At 41.5% G+C, this 19,068-nt stretch overlaps 1 protein-coding gene across 3 annotated transcripts; it reads right to left on the bottom strand.

Moving 5' to 3' along the window:
* Positions 1 to 31: 31 nt before the first annotated feature.
* LOC105029824 (interacts with SUPT6H, CTD assembly factor 1) lies at positions 32 to 18,933 on the bottom strand. Of its 3 annotated transcripts, XM_020046977.2 has the most exons (17): positions 18,569 to 18,933; positions 18,296 to 18,378; positions 17,235 to 18,144; positions 17,069 to 17,125; positions 16,730 to 16,931; positions 16,417 to 16,471; positions 12,567 to 12,682; positions 12,333 to 12,483; positions 11,874 to 11,956; positions 11,479 to 11,608; positions 11,191 to 11,308; positions 9,305 to 9,416; positions 8,718 to 8,777; positions 2,847 to 2,903; positions 2,620 to 2,731; positions 1,252 to 1,403; positions 565 to 650 (listed from the first exon to the last, which is right to left on the bottom strand). In XM_020046977.2, the coding sequence occupies exons 1-16, from the start codon at positions 18,615 to 18,617 to the stop codon at positions 1,278 to 1,280; spliced, it is 2,421 nt and encodes an 806-aa protein (XP_019902536.1). In that variant the 5' UTR covers positions 18,618 to 18,933; the 3' UTR covers positions 565 to 650; positions 1,252 to 1,277. The 3 variants fall into 3 exon arrangements, with proteins under 3 accessions (XP_019902535.1, XP_010901666.1, XP_019902536.1); XM_020046976.2 differs by lacking the exon at positions 1,252 to 1,403 and having other exon boundaries at positions 32 to 650; positions 18,569 to 18,932; XM_010903364.4 differs by lacking the exons at positions 1,252 to 1,403; positions 8,718 to 8,777 and having other exon boundaries at positions 32 to 650; positions 18,569 to 18,931.
* Positions 18,934 to 19,068: the final 135 nt, after the last annotated feature.

Here is a 19,068-nt window from a genome sequence, read left to right as displayed (position 1 = left end):
AAGTTACTTCTCAAAGATGAAGAAACAACGATCTGGTGAAACCATCTTTATTACGAAAGTAACATCGAAACCAATCGGCATACAGCGAAGAAACACTCGGGCAGTTCCTAGTACTGCCCAGCTTCTTCAGAAACAAAATAAAACAAAGTCTAGTGGACAAAAGGGCCCACCAGCCTGCAAAGCCACATCACTATTGTACAATCAGGCTGGGCTTGACTCAACACGGAGAGAGGTTTATATCAAGGACGAATAGCATAGCCAAATCTGTATGCATTTAGCAAACTCCTCTGAACATTTTCACACTAGTTAGAAGAATTTACTAAAATCCACCAAACTGACCTGGCCATGTTCAAATTCTTTAAATACATGATACCGCCCTCTGTTCCTTGGAACAATCACAGTTCTCAATTTACTGGATCGGTAAAAGCTGTATTGAAACCTTTTTACTAGTAAACTGTGTCCAATGAAGAGGTCCTGCTATGGAAATAAAGGTTTAAAATGGGATGGCAGAAAAAAATAAAACATTACAGGGGCATCCGGTTGCCCTGGACGCTGATCTTGACCGCATGACCTGTCTTTGTCATACGCTTGATGTCAGCAAAGCGGCGTAACTGTTTGTCCACCCGTGAAACACCCTTTTTCACTGGAGCCTGGGAGAGAGACAGAATATAAAACACAAAACATTTACAATAGCTGTAATATGGAAGTAACACTAGTACTAGTGAGGTCACCACACTTGCGTCAAATGTGTGTGTTGATCTGATACTTCTAAAGTAGAAGTAGAAGTGCATTTTGCTTTCGGATCTTTGGATCCAGGCTAATTCTTAAAAACACAGTGGAATATTAAGACATCCACCAAGCTGGGCACAGAAACTGAAGTGGCATGCTGGCATAGCCTAACGTCTTAAAGCCAGTAAAGGTCACCAGTCATTGTTCCAACAGCATAGCAGTGTGTTAAAGTTTCTTACCAGGGCAACTCATTAGTTTGTTGAAAAGGGTGAAATCACAACTCAGTAACAGCACGCACAGTGGTTACACCTGGTAAGTCGCAGGCAAGTCGCTCTCCAGTCCACAGTGCACACAGCAGTCCAGGGAAGGAGTTGCCATCAGCACTTCAATATTCAGCTTACCCCTTTCTGATTCCCATAGTTAATGGGAAAGCCTGAACAGACCTAAGGTAAGTGTATGAGGGCAACTTTGTTGCACAATGCAGCATCCAGGACTAGCAAAGGACATGCAGGTGGCACTTACTGCCCCATTAGGTAAAAGTAGGGTTACTACAGGGGCATGCCGTTGCCATCCACATTAATCTTCACAGCTCCTTGGATGCGCCGCTGTGACCTCTGCTGGGCAATGCGCCGTTTGTGCTTCTCCAATCTGTTAATTCCTTTCTTAAAGCCTGTCTACAGTTGGGAATCAATTACATTCAGCTACTTACTGTCCTTCCCTACCGCATACATTTAGTGCCATGATATACTATAGAAGCGTAGAGTTAATTCAAATGTTACTGCAGTCCCACATTGCATTTTCATTTTCCACTTTTGCCTTCACTATTTCAGTCAATGTGAAAATTAAAATGCAATCACGATTGGCATTTGAATTTTCATGTACTGGTATGCACCTTCGTTGTCAATATTAAAATGTTAGTGAAAAGCCATTTGGCATTTTTTGCATTGTCCAGATAGCGGTCTGTACTTGTATGCTTTCATTTTAGTAGCAGTGTAAGGGGACGGATTCTCCACAAGGTACAGTATATGTAAACATCCCCGAAGTTCAGCATGGGCAGGGATGTTGCTGTTTTTAATGGTGTAAATATGGGTATATGGGTCACAAGTGCCTAAGTCTTGCAGTGTGTTTGCATATCTTTGTTTTTCATGTTTTGTGAGGTGATCTAAACAATCATGGGCTGTAAAAGTAGAAGATTTGACCGGCTTGTGCAGTAGCTCCATAGAATTCAAAATATTTTATAATTTAAGACAATAACAATCTGCTATACATCAATCAGTGGCGCTGTTACTCACTTCTCTCATTTGAAATAACATTTTAATTTTGTTAACCACAATATGGGGCATCTTAATATTGACAGTGAATGTGCATACAAGTACATGAAAATTCAAATCTCATGGTTGCATTTTAATTTTCATATTACTGAGATAATGCAGGCCAAAGTGGAAAATGCAATGTGGGATTGCATTAACATACGCTTAAGTATACGCTTCCATAACATACAGTCTACAGATAAGAGTTGCCATCGGGCCATAAAATTCAAGTCTGGTCCGGAAAAAAATTACAAAAAGAAAGCTAATTACATTGTTGCAGTGTGTTCTTAACCATAGATTTACACTGACCATAAAGAATGAGATAGCAATGGTGAAAACCAGGGAATGACCACATTTAAAATTTAATATAAATAACTTAAATATGCTGTATAATTATGATGCTTGTTTTGAGTATTATTGTATAATTAGCACCAGTATGTATTTATATTCATTTGTTTCTTTAAATGTATTCATTTTTACAATTTTTTTGTATTCATTTGTTGTTGTATTCATTCAAAATGAGAGTTAACTTTGTAAATTGTTTCTCCTCCCTTATTAAGAAGCAAAAACCAAAACTCACCGATCTGGACTCACTCTCCACATTCCACTTGGGCCTCACTACATAGTCCTTGTTGGACGGCATGGGAACCCTAGCCCGGGCACAGAAGCCAGGGTCACCTGGGCGTAGAGCTCTGTTGCCACACACACACACACGATTGTCAGCAGAGAACGAGAGAAAATAGCAAAAAAAGGCAAGACTGTCTCCAAAGACATACAATGTAAACACATGGATTTACAGCTACTTACTTCTCTTCTCCTGTCAGCACTTTCTCCAGGTCTCTACGAGGAGTCTGTCCCCCTGAGCTGTAGAAACAGAGAGAGGGGTGACCAACTGATACACGGTATCATTAAATGGGAATGTGAAGGCAGCACCCTGCCCACTGGACTTAACACAGCCTTAACACATGCCGTTACAGCTACTTTTCTATTGTCAGAGGTTAGAATTTGAGAATACATTGAAGATCCTTACATAACAACCATTTATCAAGACTGCAATGAATATCAACACAAGATGCACACTCAAACAAGGCAGTAGTAAACCTTAAATCTCCCAGGAATGATGCACCGCTTTAAACAACCTTTGTCCATAGACACGGCAAACAATGCTTTGTGCCGATGGGTCATTCAGTGCCAAAGGAGTGGCATTCTATCTTGCCTCAACAAAAAACCCACAGCGCAACAAGCTAGCATTTTCAATTAGTGATTACAGCACCAACATCTGGCAAAACTGTCATTTAAAAAATCCCAGATCCAAGAATTCCTTAATTCTTCTCAAAACCGGGAAAGTGATGTCCTAGACATTGCACATGGTTCACCTTGGCACACACATCGATCTGTAGACATAAAACCGCTTCAACTAATGTCATGCATATAGGTAGGCTATATAAAGAACTGAACACCAAATAAACACATTTGCACTCTGCTACAGAGAGAGGTCATTTGAAGAAGGTATGGAGTGTATGGAAGATCGCAGTTAGGGGATAAAAGGTTAGCCATAGCTATATTCTGCTACATGCCGAGATCTATGCCTGGGCCCACATATTTGTTGTTCCTGAAAGACAAGGGAGTTACAACAGCAATCACTGATGTGCATAGTTAAAATGCGATGTCAATGATTGCTGACGCTCAGTCTGCTTGCAAAACCCCCCAAAAAGAAGCCTTTCAAACCCTCCAACGTTGACACAGCTTAAGACCATGTATTCACTTCACTTAATGAATAATTGATTAAAACCAAAATCCCTCTACACGTAACACCTGTAACAGCAAAGCAAACATTTATATTAAAAACATACACTAAAATAACTCATACTTAAGTATTCAGACACTTCAGTCAGTACTTTGTAGAAGCACCGTTGGCAGCAACCACAGTCTCCTTGGGTAAGCCACTTCCAATTTTGCATGCCTAGATTTGGGCAGTTTCTCCCACGCTTCTTGTAAACCCTCTCAAGCTCTGTCAGATTGGATAGGAAACTGCAAACCTCAGGTCTCCCCACAGACGGTTAATCACAGAGGTGGGGGACTCGAGTCACATGACTTGACTCGAGTCTGACTCGAGTCACAATTTTCAGGACTTGTGACTTGCTTGATTAAAGTATGAAATGACTTGACTTTGACTTGAGAACAAGTTACTTGAGACTTGACTTGAAGTGGAAGACTCGACAATGACTTGAACTTATAATAAACAAACAGCAATAAAATAATTTTTTATGTTGTGACATCAGCACCACTAATCAGCGTATGTGCCTTTAATGCTGCACAATTCAAACCGCGTCAAACAAGGCAGACCGTAACGTTAGTCGAGCTCCACTAATAGTATCGTTTGGATACAAGGACTTTGAACTGGACCAGGTGAATAAAAAAAGATTTGCCAGATGCAAAATATGCAACAACGTCAAATTTAATTCGTTATTTTAAGAACCACAAGGAAAGGTAAGAAAGTAATCTCTTTATATTCAGTTTCACTAAGATCTATAACGATTAAGTTACTAATGTAATGAATTAATCTTTTGTTTGTCATAATTTGGCCTTGGTTGCATATTATGTTTTTTTTTTTTTTCTTGTTAGAAATATGACCATTATCATTACTGAATACGTCTGGTAAATAGATGTAAGGGAATTTGACTATAACAGTGGGATAGCCTGAATTTTAATGTTGATGGGCATCTTAAAATGAGCGGGCATGTATATTATTACACGTAGGCTATAATGTCTGTATTAAATGTGGGCATTTTCAAGTTTTTGTGGACAAGCATTGTGCTTACATCATAACAGTTAACTTTACTGCATGAAAGGCTAACATGGAGGCGCCGATGTGATTACTAGCACCTAAACATTTCGAAGAGTTTTTTTTTTTACTCATACAGACAAGAATAATTACAGCGTAATTACATATTAGGCAGTTTTTCAGTCACAATAATTAGTTTATAAGGTTGTTATTATTAGCCCTTATTACATGGATTGTCTGAATTCCAGTGCAGAATGCGTGTTATTTCTTGATAACAGACCGTTGCCATGAAAAACAGCGTGTTGCTCTGGACGCAGCAGGATTCTAACTAGAGACGGAACGGACTATTTTCTTTGGAGGAAGCAATACAATAGTTTTTATGTTTAATAATAATAATTTTGTGTCAAATTATAGATTTATTTGGTAGGTAGCCATGTAATAAGCAGGATAAGGTATAGCGAGGCGGTTGTTAAAGCGAATACAACCCCTTCAGGCTGATTCAAGATCCCTCCGCTTCCTCCCCCCTAAAAAATTGTACCGCGGAGGAGAAAAATATTTGATTTTGAAATCGAGCTTCGCACCGAGCGCACGTCAGAAACAGAGGACAGTGTGTGTGTGTTCATCTCTTTAGTACTGTGACTTGACACTTATAAGGACTCGACTTGACTTGCTTAGGGTGAACCCTTGACTTGACTTGCTTGATTTATCTGAACAGTGACTTGAGACTTGATGGTTAAGACTTGAGACTTGCTTGGACTTGACCATGTGTGACTTGTCCCCATCCATCTTCTTCCGCTTATCCGGGGCCGGGTCGCAGGGGCAGCAGTCTAAGCAGGGATGCCCAGACTTCCCTCTCCCCAGACACTTCCTCTAGCTCTTCCGGGGGGACACCGAGGCGTTCCCAGGCCAGCCGGGAGACATAGTCCCTCCAGCGTGTCCTAGGTCTTCCCCGGGGTCTCCTCCCAGTGGGACGGGACCGGAATACCTTCCCAGGAAGGCGTTCCGGAGGCATCCGAAAAAGATGCCCAAGCCACCTCAGCTGACCCCTCTCGATGTGGAGGAGCAGCGGCTCTACTCTGAGCTCCTCCCGGGTGACCGAGCTTCTCACCCTATCTCTAAGGGATCGCCCGGCCACCCTGCGGAGAAAGCTCATTTCGGCCGCCTGTATCCGGGATCTTGTCCTTTCGGTCATGACCCAAAGCTCATGACCATAGGTGAGAGTAGGAACGTAGATTGACTGGTAAATCGAGAGCTTCGCCTTGCGGCTCAGCTCTTTCTTCACCACGACAGACCGATACATTGACTGCATTACTGCAGAAGCTGCACCGATCCGTCTGTCAATCTCCTGTTCCATCCTTCCCTCACTCGTGAACAAGACCCCTAGATACTTAAACTCCTCCACTTGAGGCAGGCACTCTCCACCAACCTGAAGTGGACTTGTCCCCATCTCTGGTTAATCAGGATCAAGTCTGGGCTCAAGGACATTCGCAGAATGTCCAGCGCTGTCTTTGCTGCGAAAGATGAATGTAAAGTCTGAGGTCCTGTGCACTACGGATCAGATTTTCTTTCTCAGAGTCCTTTAAAAGCTTTTTGGCAAACTCCAGGCAGCATGTCATATGCCTTTTACTCAGGAGTAAAAGGCCTTAAATTATTAAGACCAATATTTTGCAGTGACACACACGGACTATTTTTATAAACAAATGTTAGAAAACCCCACTAATATTAGTAACTCCAGGCTTAATAAGACTATTTCCATTCCTCTACACTCTGACCGCTCTGCTTAAAAATACATATTTAAAAATACAACAGGGCTCGATTCAGCCGAACAAATAGGTCCTCCCAAAAATTAAGTCCTTACACACACCAGCCCATGGGAACACAAGGCCAACTCCCTGAAAATCCATTGGCTCACAGTTGAATACAAGACTTATGTTCCTTGCCAGGCCTTTCAGACCCCCAGTGTCCACTACAGCTGAACGCTGTCCGGCATCATTAGCATACTAATCACCCTTGTTGGCATACACATTCTCCTCTGCAGCCTCACAATCCAGACAAAGCATCAGTTCATCTACAGGGTTGGTATCAAACTACATAAAATACTCAAAAAAATAAATAAACTACAGATTTTGTATAAAATTGTTAATGAATTTAAAGAATACAAGAATGTGTTTGTATTGAAAAAAACTAATAAAATAATACAAAGAATTATTATTTCTAAGAACACAGGGTATTGTATTTTCAATCGTTTATTAGGCCCTACAAATATAAAAAATGAAAATTACACAGCCAATCTATAAATGACATGAATTGTCTATGGGTGACATAGGTTATCGAAAAACCGAGGAGTTATTACAAAAAGACAGCTTCCAAAATGCGCATCTTTGCAGGTCTCTCCCGGGGATTGGGGCTATACAGTTGATTTCAATGCCAATGCATAGCTCTAGTGGTAAAGAATATAGTTGGCATTTCATTTAGAGAATAATTATTTTGCTTAATACATTTGTAGAATATTAACCTTCAGTAAAATATTCAGAGGAAATTCAAAGAGACGATAGGATGTGTGTACGATTTAGTTTCTCTTTCTCTCCTAAAATAACCAGAAAAGAAACCAGGCAAGCCTAGTTCACCCAGCCCGCAATTAAGTGATAAATGTTGTACTATACATTTGCCCAGTCGCTAGACACCATTAAGTAGTGTTAAACAGACTAACGTTTCATCTTAAGTTTACCTCCACCACAAATAGCATCTATGAACTGTATGGCTTTTGCCACTGGCCGTTTTCATTTCATGGCACAAAAACATTTGTTTTTCTTTCATTCATGAATGACATTGATACAATAACTATCAATATAGGTGATGATAACTGACTTCATCTAAATGAAAAGAAGAGAATCATGGAAACCCCTACTCTTTTGCTGCCCAAGTGGTTTTGATCTAGCCTATATTACCCCAAAAAGGATGCATACTATGAAAATCTAGAAATAGTTGCAATACTGTATAACCGTAAACAGTTTTAGTTTAGGTTTACTATAACGTAGCTACTGAAGGTAGTAGGCAGCAAAGTTTTTGTCAATCTGGAACAAATCCTAATGCATAATTTGTTTTGACTATGAAGACATTTGAACTCAGGACCTATTATTTGCAGGTCCGCTTCTCTAACCACTACGCTATTTAACAGACAGTTAGTCAGTAAGAGACATTTGCTCTTCTTGGCCGGCTCCAGTGATCCGTCAAAAACAGTAACTTCTAATGCCTTTGTTGAATTGCGAATTGGTGACTGGTAAACAATATCCTTGGTATGTTGTTTTGTGTATAATTATTTAGCATTAGATTTTTACATTTGATGAATTAGCCTACACAATAAGCCGAATCTACCATTGAAAAAGGGTAACGTGTGATAAGTAGCCTATATCGCTTTTATTATGTTTCAATAATATCCTTATTAACTTATTGGTAATGGAAATCTTGTGTTTCATTTGTAACTTCATTCAAATTCAACAAAGGCTTTGATGATTCTTCTGAGAGTATCGCGCATTCATCCATTGAAATCATGCATTCAGTGAGGGGTACCATTTGGGTACCAACGCTAAGTGCCGTGGGTTGTTGGCAGACTAAGTTGAAAAAAAAAAAAAAACAGGTAAATAGAAGTCCTGGAAGGAGGGTGTAGCTTTAAAAATGGCAGTTTTATTTTAATTTCAAACACGGTTCCAAGTGTTAACAGACTAGTGCCCAAATACTTTACTGATCTCCTGAATAACTTTAACTACTATAATCATTCATACAAACTGGTATTGTATGTGGAACATCAAGCGTAATAACCTGGGGAGGGGTTGTAAATCTGAATGCAGCCAAAGTAACTCGGGAAGCAGGGCAACCATGCAACCACACTGAACCTGTGTCGCTGAGGGGAGAAGACATCCGGTTCCTCAGACCTCACCACCTTTTGGGGCTGACTGGGGGAGGGAGGAAGGGATGGGGGGCACGCCGGGAAGGATGGACAGGTGTGATGGAGAAAGAGTGGAAGGAGTAGTGGGAGATGTGAAAAGCAGATAGAGTATAGGAATACACAGGAAAGTGTGCGTGTCAATTTGAATTGAAGTCAGTCAAATAACAGGGGAAACAAATTCCAAATCAACTAATAAAAATGGAGAATGGGGTGCACCTTTAAAAGGCCATCCATTTCTAATGATTTCTCAATAAGCATAAATAGGAGTTGCCATTAAAGTTAATATATAGGGCATTTTAAATTTAAATCTCTACCTTCATTTTTCTACCTTCAGTCAAATTGAACCTGGTGCTGATAGGAAGAGTTGGGCAATGAGCTGGAAAGGGTTGGAGTACGTTGTTTGAAGTGAACTGATCATGTGGTGAGACAACAGAGTGTGTGTGTGTGTGTGTGTGTGTGTGTGTGTGTGTGTGTGTGTGTGTGTGTGTGTGTGTGTTTGAGAAGTGTGTGACAGCTATGCACGTTTGTATTTACCTCAGGCGTCTTTTTTGAGGCATCTGTTGGTCGAGGTCTCTCTGTTGTCTCTCCTCACGTGTCATGCCCTTGTAGTTGGATGTCAGTCCAAAGATGGGTCGGGACCACTCATCTGTAGAAATAATACAAGGATTACATAATTTTAATAACCTAAACCCACCTAACTAGAGTTGTGGGGGGACGATCCTATTCAGATCTAAACACTGTCTGTTCCCTGAGAAAAAGTAACCCGTACTGAACCCATAATCAGTACAGCAGGCAATATTGTCATTTGTGCTCCAAGACATGCTGTCCCAACTGGGAATGCCCGAGACCACATGCAGGTGGATCACCGCCTTTTTGCCCAAACAGGATGCAGCACATGAGGCTGGGGAAGCACCGATCTGACCCCCTTAGCATCAGCACCGGCTCTCCTAAAGGCTGCATCCGGAAACCCCTATTCTTCTTCCTGTACACAAACAGCTCACCTCCATTGACCACCCTGTCAAGCTCCTGAAGTTTGCAGATGACACCGCCCTCATCCATCTTATTTCTCCTCCATCACAGTCTGGTACGCTACAGCCACTTCCAGGGACAAGCGTACCAGACGGTGATCTGCCATCAAGACCTACAGACCCCCAGATCGTGGAGGCAAGTGGCAAAGATTGGGGCTGATCCATCACAAAGGAAATGGACTATTCAGAACTCTCCCCTCTGGAAGAAGGTTGAGGTCTATCAGGACCAAAACCCCTCGCCACAAGAACAATTTCTTTCCTACAGCAGTAGGCCTCATGAAAATGTTTCTGGAGCCAAACTGACTATAGTCCGCTCCTCTATGACCTCCTCCCCCATACACACACACACACACACAAGAAATGTGTAACCCCTCCCCACATACACAAACAACCCTCAACTGGACAATTCTTGCACCGTAGATAAAATGTGTATCTATTTTTTTGTCATTTATTCCTGTTGTGCAATATTAATAAATAGTTAGGTGTAAAACTTGTGTTGTTAACACTAACTGCATCTGTTTTTACTTTAGCTCATGATGTTTTTTGGTTTGTGTCTTGTAATTTTTGATTCCCTCTCCTTGCAAATATCTTTGGTGAAATGGGATCTGATTAGGCTCATAGATTAAACATTATGGCTTATTCAACATTTCGGGCTGCTTGGCTGTCTACTTACAATGCTTGGTGATGCAGCCCACTGACACAGATGCAGCGCCCCCGACTAGATTCTACCCCCTTGTTTGCTGCACTCTAGTTTGCGTCATTACGACTGATGGCACATCTTGCCCGCACATTCTAAATTTCTTCAATTAAACCACGCAATCAACCGTAATCAGCACTCCCTGTTCAGAATGTCTTCCCACGGCCAAGAAGATATTCTACAATAAACATTGTTTTGTTTTTTTGCATTAAGTTAATAGTATCACCACCACCACCAATGTGTTGAACATCTTAGCAATGGAAAATATAGTGCAGAGAAAATATTCCATGGCCTAGATGTTCAACTTGACTTGGTCATTGCATGTAAAGTATAAACACAATAAATCATTGTTTTTGATATTGTGGTGTCATCCTACAAACATCTTCCAACCCAAATTTGGGGATTCAATCTAACATGATTTCAGTTACTGGCCTGATGCACTAACCATTGCCTGCTGCCCAAATCAATGCCCAGTATCAATTTGAATACCAAAAACTAATTCTACAGACAAACCTTACTACCTGGTAGCTGGAACCCGCTTGGAGCTTGCAACAACATTACAAATAAACAAGATCTGTTTAATTCTTCCATTTAATATAATAATTACTTCTTTGTAAGAGTAAGACACCTGTTAACAAAAGATGTCAGCCAAATTAACACTTTTTCTGTGTATGTAATATAATCAAGTCACTCACTGATTAGTTTGAGGGCAAGATCTTTGTTGGGACGTGATTCCTTGGGGTGTTTGTAGAGGAACATGACTGCTCGGCCAATCCCACTGTGTTTGAGCGTCTCCTGACTCACACTGGGGAGCTAGGGGGAAAGCAACCACATTTACACAGGTTTTTAATGAAATAGACCTAATTATATCAGCCACAGGCATCAACGGAATCAGGCCCTTCCGTCTTAACTTCCCATCGTTTGAATGCTGTGGGGGTCGGGGTGGGAAGGGCTAAAAATCAGGCCCATGCCCTCTCACTTACTTCCTGTAGGATCTTGAGGAGTTCCTCTCTGATTTTAAGAGCTGGAAGGCTCTTGTCTGGCAGCGGGCCAATCCACTCCTTGATGGCAGTCATCACCCCACTGTCGATGAACGTCTCCTTGAGATCCTGTCTAAATACACACAAACACACAAAATATGAAAACACCATCAAGCCACATATCACGCATTTGTGTACCAATTAAAAATAATGGTGGAACTCAGTCAAAACTAAGCACTAGGTGCACCCTTATACCAGCAAGTGTGTAAATGTACCACAAGCACCAAGAAACCTGGTGTTTGGAGAACTTGCAAAATACACAAACAATTACCGTAAGAAGCTCAATTACAGACATTTGCTCAATATAGAACACTGTTAAAAGCAGCTGATGGACTCACTTTTTCAGGTGCATCACTACTGTAGGGAGTAGAGTCAACTTTTTTAGGGCGGGCTTCTTCTGAGCATTCAGCGTTCTGTCCTCCTGTAAATCACAATTTGAATAACACCCATCACACAGATGAGAAAGATAGTGAAGGACAGAGAGACAGAGACAAAGAGCACAAATTGGCAGACAACATGACCAACGTAAGAAATACATGGACTGCGTACAAACATAAGATAGCCTTGTTCTCAAGTGAAGCTGCCACTGACAGACCTGGCTCCCATGAGAAAACTGTGCATACCACCCACAAAATGAGGTGGAAACGCACTTTTCAATTTCCTGGGAAATGTATAATGACAGATTGCAAAATATTTGAAAATGGACATAACACTGACTAACTCCTTGGGTTTTCATGCAAAATAGAGCTGTGTGACAGACAAAGATAGCGAGACAGAGAATGAACCTAGAGCGTCACCTCTGCAGCCTCCGTCATCTTAGTGATCATAGCGCTGACCACATCATCAGCGTCACTGATGAACGTTCCACCGTCCCGGTTTCGTCTGCGCTTCCCGCTCTGGGCCTTCTTGCGAGCCAGCATTACATCAAAGTCTGACATGAAACTGGTGCTGAGGAGAAACAGATTCAGAAAATCAGACCATCCCTTCGTAAAAAAAAATATATATATGAAGATAAGGAAACATTGACATACTCTTGGCCACCACCCCTATCCACACCCTCATCAGAGTCAGAGTCATCAGCAACTTCTTTCTTTTCCAAGGCCTTTGAATGGCCCTTATCTCCTTCTAGATCCTCCTGATTGAAACCCTGTTGAAGCAGAAACAAGAATTTCAGTTGTTGGCATAATAGTAATAGTAAGTTTAAGCTCCAATAGTGCTTTTCGTAAAATGTTTTTCAAAACCAAAAATAAATAAAAATAAAAAGTGGGTCTTAAAGCTGCAGTACTTCTCTTCCTCAACAACACTCTGATTCTAGTTCCTCTCAGACTCCAGGCAACCAACCTCATGAAAAAATTCTCAAACCACAAGGAACCCTGAGTCAAAGTACTAGGCTTGATCAATGAACTGGAAAGCAGCCCTTAGTGTTTATATCGGCATCAGACGATTCCACCTAGTGTTCTCTGACAAAAAAAAGCACTTAACTGGTCATTTGAGATTTGGGAAAGTTAAAGTGGTACAATGCTGTTGAGATGCAAGAGCTGAAACAGGGCTCAAAACTAACGTTGTCCCGTCGTCCTGAGGATGATTAAAAAAAATATGTCAGGAATGGTTCAACAGAGACTTTGGGATGATTGTGGGACAATAGGCCAGAAAAATACTAAATGCATTCACCAGTGGTTCCATACTAACCTGTTTAAATACAAGGCAGATGAAATCACCATATTCAGCTGAAAAGTTCATTAACCACCTAAGAATAACTAACTCACATTACAAGCGATGCAATGCATTCATCAGGTAGATGGTGGCGCATTGGGGGAACACCATTTTCAAACACGCACTTCATTCAAGAGTTTTTTTTAATGTGACAGACGGATATACAGGTGCTGGTCATAAAATTAGAATATCATCAAAAAATTTACTTATTTCAGTAATTCCATTCAAAAAGTGAAACTTGTATTATGTATACATTCATTCCATACATTCATTCATTTTTTATATTGTGAATAGGTTCAATATTGCAGACACTTGGTGCCACACTCTAATCAGCTAATTAACCCAAAACACCTGCAAAGGCCTTTAAATGGTCTCTCAGTCTAGTTCTGTAGGCAACACAATCATGGGGAAGACTGCTGAGTTGACAGCTGTCCAAAAGACGACCATTGACACCTTGCACAAGGAGGGCAAGACACAAAAGGTCATAGCTAAAGAGGCTGGCTGTTCACAGAGCTCTGTGTCCAAGCGCATTAATAGAGAGGTGAAGGGAAGGAAAAGATGTGGTATAAAAAAGTGTACAAGCAATAGGGATAACCGCACACTGGAGAGGATTGTGAAACAAAATCTATTTAAAAATGTGGGGGAGATTCACAAAGAGTGGACTGCAGCTGGAGTCAGTGCTTCAAGAACCACCACGCACAGATGTATGCAAGACATGGGTTTCAGCTGTAGCATTCCTTGTGTCAAGCCACTCTTGAACAAGACACAGCGTCAGAAGTGTCTTGCCTGGGCAAAAGACAAAAAGGACTGGACTGCTGCTGAGTTATGTTTTCTGATGAAAGTTAATTTTGCATTTCCTTTGGAAATCAAGGTCCCAGAGTCTGGACGAAGAGAGGAGAGGCACAGAATCCACATTGCTTGAAGTCCAGTGTAAAGTTTCCACAGTCAGTGATGGTTTGGGGTGCCATGTCATCTGCTGGTGTTGGTCCACTGTGTTTTCTGAGGTCCAAGGTCAACGCAGCTGTCTACCAGGAAGTTTTAGAGCACTTCATGCTTCCTGCAGCTGACCAACTTTACGGAAGTGCAGATTTCATTTTCCAACAGGACTTTTGGCACCAGCACACAGTGCCAAAGCTACCAGTACCTGGTTTAAGGATCATGGTATCCCGGTTCATAATTGGCCAGCAAACTCACCTGACCTTAACCCTATAGAAAATCTAAGGGGTATTGTGAAGAGGAAGATGCGATACACCAGACCCAACAATGCAGAAGAGCTGAAGGCCACTATCAGAGCAACCTGGGCTCTCATAACACCTGAGCAGTGCCACAGACTGATCGACTCCATGCCACGCCGCATTGCTGCAGTAATTCAGGCAAAAGGAGCCCCAACTAAGTATTGAGTGCTGTACATGCTCATACTTTTAATGTTCATACTTCACAGTTGGCCAACATTTCAAAAATATTTTTTTTGTTATTGGTCTTATGTAATATTCCAATTTTCAGAGATACTGATTTTGGGATTTTCATTAGTTGTCGGTTATAATCATCACAATTAAAAGAAATAAACATTTGAAATATATCAGTCTGTGTGTAATGAATGAATATAATATACAAGTTTCACTTTTTTAATGGAATTACTGAAATAAATCAACTTTTTGATGATATTCTAATTTTATGACTAGCACCTGTAGACTAGCTAAATGAGAAAACAAGAAAAGGAACCAGGCAAGCCTAGTCCGGCCTGCCCACGATTAGAAGGGATTAATGTTGTTGCCCTCACTGGATTTGAACCTGGAACTCCCATGTGAGAGGCCATGTCTTTAACCTAAGGCTGTGTATTTTCTTATTAAGTTTACCTCCACCACAAATAGCATCTATGAACTGTATGGATTTTTCCACAGGCCGTTTTAACAGCTTATTAGCCAGTAAGGCTTACTAGTGTCTACTAACTTACTACCTGCAATATTCAAAAGAATGGAGCAATTGCTAGCAAGAGTGAAAATTAACTTTTCCTGCCAAAGCCATTTCATTCCATGGCACAATGCTTGTTTTTCTTTCATTCGTGAATGACACTGATACAATAACTATCAATATAGGTGACGATAACTGACTATCGTCAAATGAAAAGATGAGAATCGATGAGTCTTTTACTGCACAATGGGTTGTGTTCTACTATATAACACCCAAAAAAGCATGCATGGACGCGTACTTCAAAAATCCAGAAATAGTCGCAATATAACTAAACAATTCTATTATAGTCTTTCTATAATGAGCTTCTGAAGGTTGTGGCCAGTTTATGTTTATCTTGAAGAAACCCTAATGAATACATTTGCTTTCACTGCAGCGAGGCACGAACACCATTCCTCTGCGTGGGAGTACACGTCTCTAACCACTACGCTATTTAAGAAGGGGAAGTCAGACAGTCAGTAAGAGACATTCGCTCATTGGCTGGTTCCGCTTATGCGGTCCGGCAAAAATTAAAGAGGGAAGATGCAACGATATGATTGTGCCTTAAACAGTCTTCGACATTCGAATAAACGTTTTGTAAAACAAATAGGAAAGAAATGCAGGTCTCAATTGTAAATCAGGAACTTTTTTAGTTAGTAAACATGAATTAACTTTACTAGCTAGTTACACAAATCTTTTTACTAGCCACCCAAATGTATGGTAGACATGTTTGAGCAATGATCAGGTAACTACACATTTTGCTTGCTGACCTTATAGTTAGTTACTATAGGATGAATGTGTGGGTGAGACAGAGAAAGACAAGTCTGGGGAACACATTCCTATTAGTATATTGTGATTTTATGTTGTTGAACCGGGCTGCTAGTGGTGGAATGGAATATCGCAACATCATCTCCATGGAATAATGTTGTTTAAGTTAGAGTTCAATTAATACATGAAATAATTAATAACTAAACAAACAACTGTCTGTGCCAGAATTTTTTTTTTGTTTTGCAAATGACTTAAATCCAATGTTGGTATTTCAAAATGTATTTCAAAAAAATCAAGTACACTAATTTTGGGACGGGTCAAGGTCAGTTTGGGAGGGTTGAAATTGCACTTTGGGATGGTGCCGGGACAGTGAAGAAAAAAGCCAGTTGCGAGCCCTGAACTGGAATGAAGCAAAACAGCCAGACAACATTTGGTAAAGAGAGGAAAACTCACCGTAAATTCTTCTTCCTCTTCGTCAGATTCACCAAAGATGTCTGCAATCATTTTCCTATCCAAGAAAGAACAGGGGAATCTTACAATCAGACAAAAATAAATGGACTCACTTTCAGGTGAATCACTACTGTAGGGAGTAGAGTCAACTTGTACAATAACGTAAAATAAATAAATAAAGTAAAATAAAATGTATATCATAAATGACAGTATTTAAAAGGGAAAACAGCATGTAAAGATGAATTCAGTAAGGAGTGTCTAGTTTGCTTCTGTTTTAGGTTTTCATGACTAGAGGGGTTGGGGTTGAAATACTTACTCCTCTTCATCGCCTGACTCACTGTCACTGCCAAACAGTGTTTTCTCATCCTTCTTTCCTCCTTCAGCCTTTGTCCTAGCATCCTCGTCTTCGCTGTCCGAGCCCAGCTCCCGCAGTTTGGCCATTGTTTTGTCAGGCGCATCAGAGCCGGCTTCGCTGTCAGAGTTGTCATCGTCTGACACAGCACGGCTTTTCTTCGTAGCTGAAGAAAAGTAACCTTAATCATCGCAGTCCTCCATAACTGTAACAGCAAAATAAAACAGCACCCCTTTCCCCTATACAAAGCACACATACTTTACCCACAAACCTTGTATATTGACCTAAGTTTATACACGCTACCTGGTTTGTCTGCCTTCTCATCTTCACTGTCTGATAGGATGGCCTTCTTCCTTTTCACTGTAACAACACAGACTCAAAAATCAGAACACATGACAAAGTAGTTTGATACCTGACAAGTTGATTGCATTTCCTCCATTAAATCTTTGTATGATTAAAAAGCAATTACTTGGCATTTCATCATCATCCTCACTGTCATCCACAACCCGTTTCGCAGGAACGTCCTCCGGGTCACTGCTTGGTGCTGCCTTTGTGGGCCGAGCCTTCATGTCATCATCGCTGTCCGAGTGCATCACAGCCTTCCACTTCCCCTTTTTCTCTGCCTTCTCCCCACCCAACTCTCTCGGCTCTTTGTTTTTCGGTATCTCTGTCTCAGAGTCACTGTGTGCATTTGAGTGTCTTTTTTGGGCTGGGGACGGTGGCCGGTCCTCATTATCTGAGTCACTGTTGGCTGCAGCCATTTTGGGTTTTTCCTCCTCCAAGTCTGATGAGCTGCCCCTGTGTTTGACTGGAGACTCCTCAATGTCTGAGGTGCTCCCTGTGCGTTTAGGTGTGGGCGAGCCATCTAAATCTGAGGGGCTGCCTCTGTGATTGAATGGAGATCCCTCAATGTCTGAGGCGCTGCCCCTGCATTTGACAGGATAACCCTCAACATCAGAGTTGCTGTCTTTGTGTTTGGTAAGGGGGGAGCCTTCCACATCTGAATGACTACCTCCGCGATTGGAAGTGGCGTGGCCATCCACATCTGAGGGACTGCTTCTGCGATTGACTGGAGAGCCCTCTGTGTCTGAAGTGCTGCCTCTACGTTTGACTGAAGACCCTTCAATGTCTGAGATGCTGCCCCTGCGTTCGGGTCCAGGAGAGCCCTCCACATCGGAGGTGCTGATTCTGCCCTTCACTGGGGACTCCTCGGCATCACTGTCTGCAGGCCTGGGGGCCTCAGGTTCTGAATCACTGTGGTTTGGTGCCTCCTCCTCAGAGTCACTGTTGGCCACTTTAGGGCCCTCATTGTCTGACCCACTGGCAATGCCATTTGTCTCCATGGCACTAGTAGCTCCCTCGCCGTCACTACCCTCATCCTATAAAACAAAGGGTTTTATAAACCTAGGGTCAGGATCTATCGATTATCTATACACCACCTGTTTTAAGTAAATCCATTTTGGGCAATATTTGATTAACAGACAGAGACCAGTTATTCAAATGTCTTGTTTAGATGACAATCCCCCCTACCTCGGAGTGGCGCGGCTCACTCATCTCTTCCGCGTCTGAATCAGGAGCATGTTCGTCCTGTACCGGGGTGCCACCACCATCATCTGCGGGAACAGGACATAACCAATACGTTGTTTGCCATTGAAGAAATATTTACAAACACTGGTATCTCAACTGGTTTGAAAACTGTGCTAAAAATACACAAAATAATAACTCGTTTGTATACAACGAAGCAATATCACATAGTCGCTAGCTAGCTTATCACTTGCGACGGAGAATCAAAGCAATTCTTACCAGACCCAGAGTGATTCCCGGAGAAAAATTCGTCCTCATCGCCATCCATTTGTCCTAAGGACACGATAGTACGTAGAGTAGAAACAAAACTGGTGGTTGCATCAACTAAAAAAGGCAAGCAATCAGTTTGCACCGCAAATGGGCCCTGTTTGCTTCCTGCTAGCTAGCGACCACAACTTAAGCAACGTCTAGATCTATAAAACAAAAGAAGACTATCCGGGCGAATTTGTGGGAGAGACACCCAGCAATAAAATCTGTCCAGCGACCAGAATAAAACAAAAGATAGCTAGTTTATATACATTAAAAAGAAAACAGCCCCGCGATGCCCAAAATGGTGTCGAAGGACCAGCTTCAATATGCGCATGCGCCAACATTGTCTGTCGCACTTTGTATGACGTAGTTCTTAAGCTTTTATTTGAAATGTTTCCTAGTTGGAGGCGGTTGAAGAAGGTTGGAGAGTGGCATTGTTGTATTGAGAATTCCAATTCTTTATTTATTTT

This window comes from Esox lucius, chromosome 1 (genome assembly GCF_011004845.1).
Source record: "Esox lucius isolate fEsoLuc1 chromosome 1, fEsoLuc1.pri, whole genome shotgun sequence".
Lineage (NCBI taxonomy): Eukaryota > Metazoa > Chordata > Actinopteri > Esociformes > Esocidae > Esox > Esox lucius.
Note: the sequence above shows the minus strand (reverse complement) of the source record. Positions and strands in the feature narration are given on the sequence as shown.

Excerpts from the sequence above, each read along its gene's own strand:
- LOC105029824 (XM_020046977.2), bottom strand. The coding sequence starts at position 18,617 with ATGGATGGCGATGAGGACGAATTTTTCTCCGGGAATCACTCTGGGTCT. Across the intron at positions 8,778-9,304 it reads CCTCAAAAAAGACGCCTGAG|TCAGCCCCAAAAGGTGGTGA; the intron begins GTAAATACAAAC and ends TCCCTCCCCCAG. Across the intron at positions 2,732-2,846 it reads GTGCTGACAGGAGAAGAGAA|AGCTCTACGCCCAGGTGACC; the intron begins GTAAGTAGCTGT and ends GTGTGGCAACAG.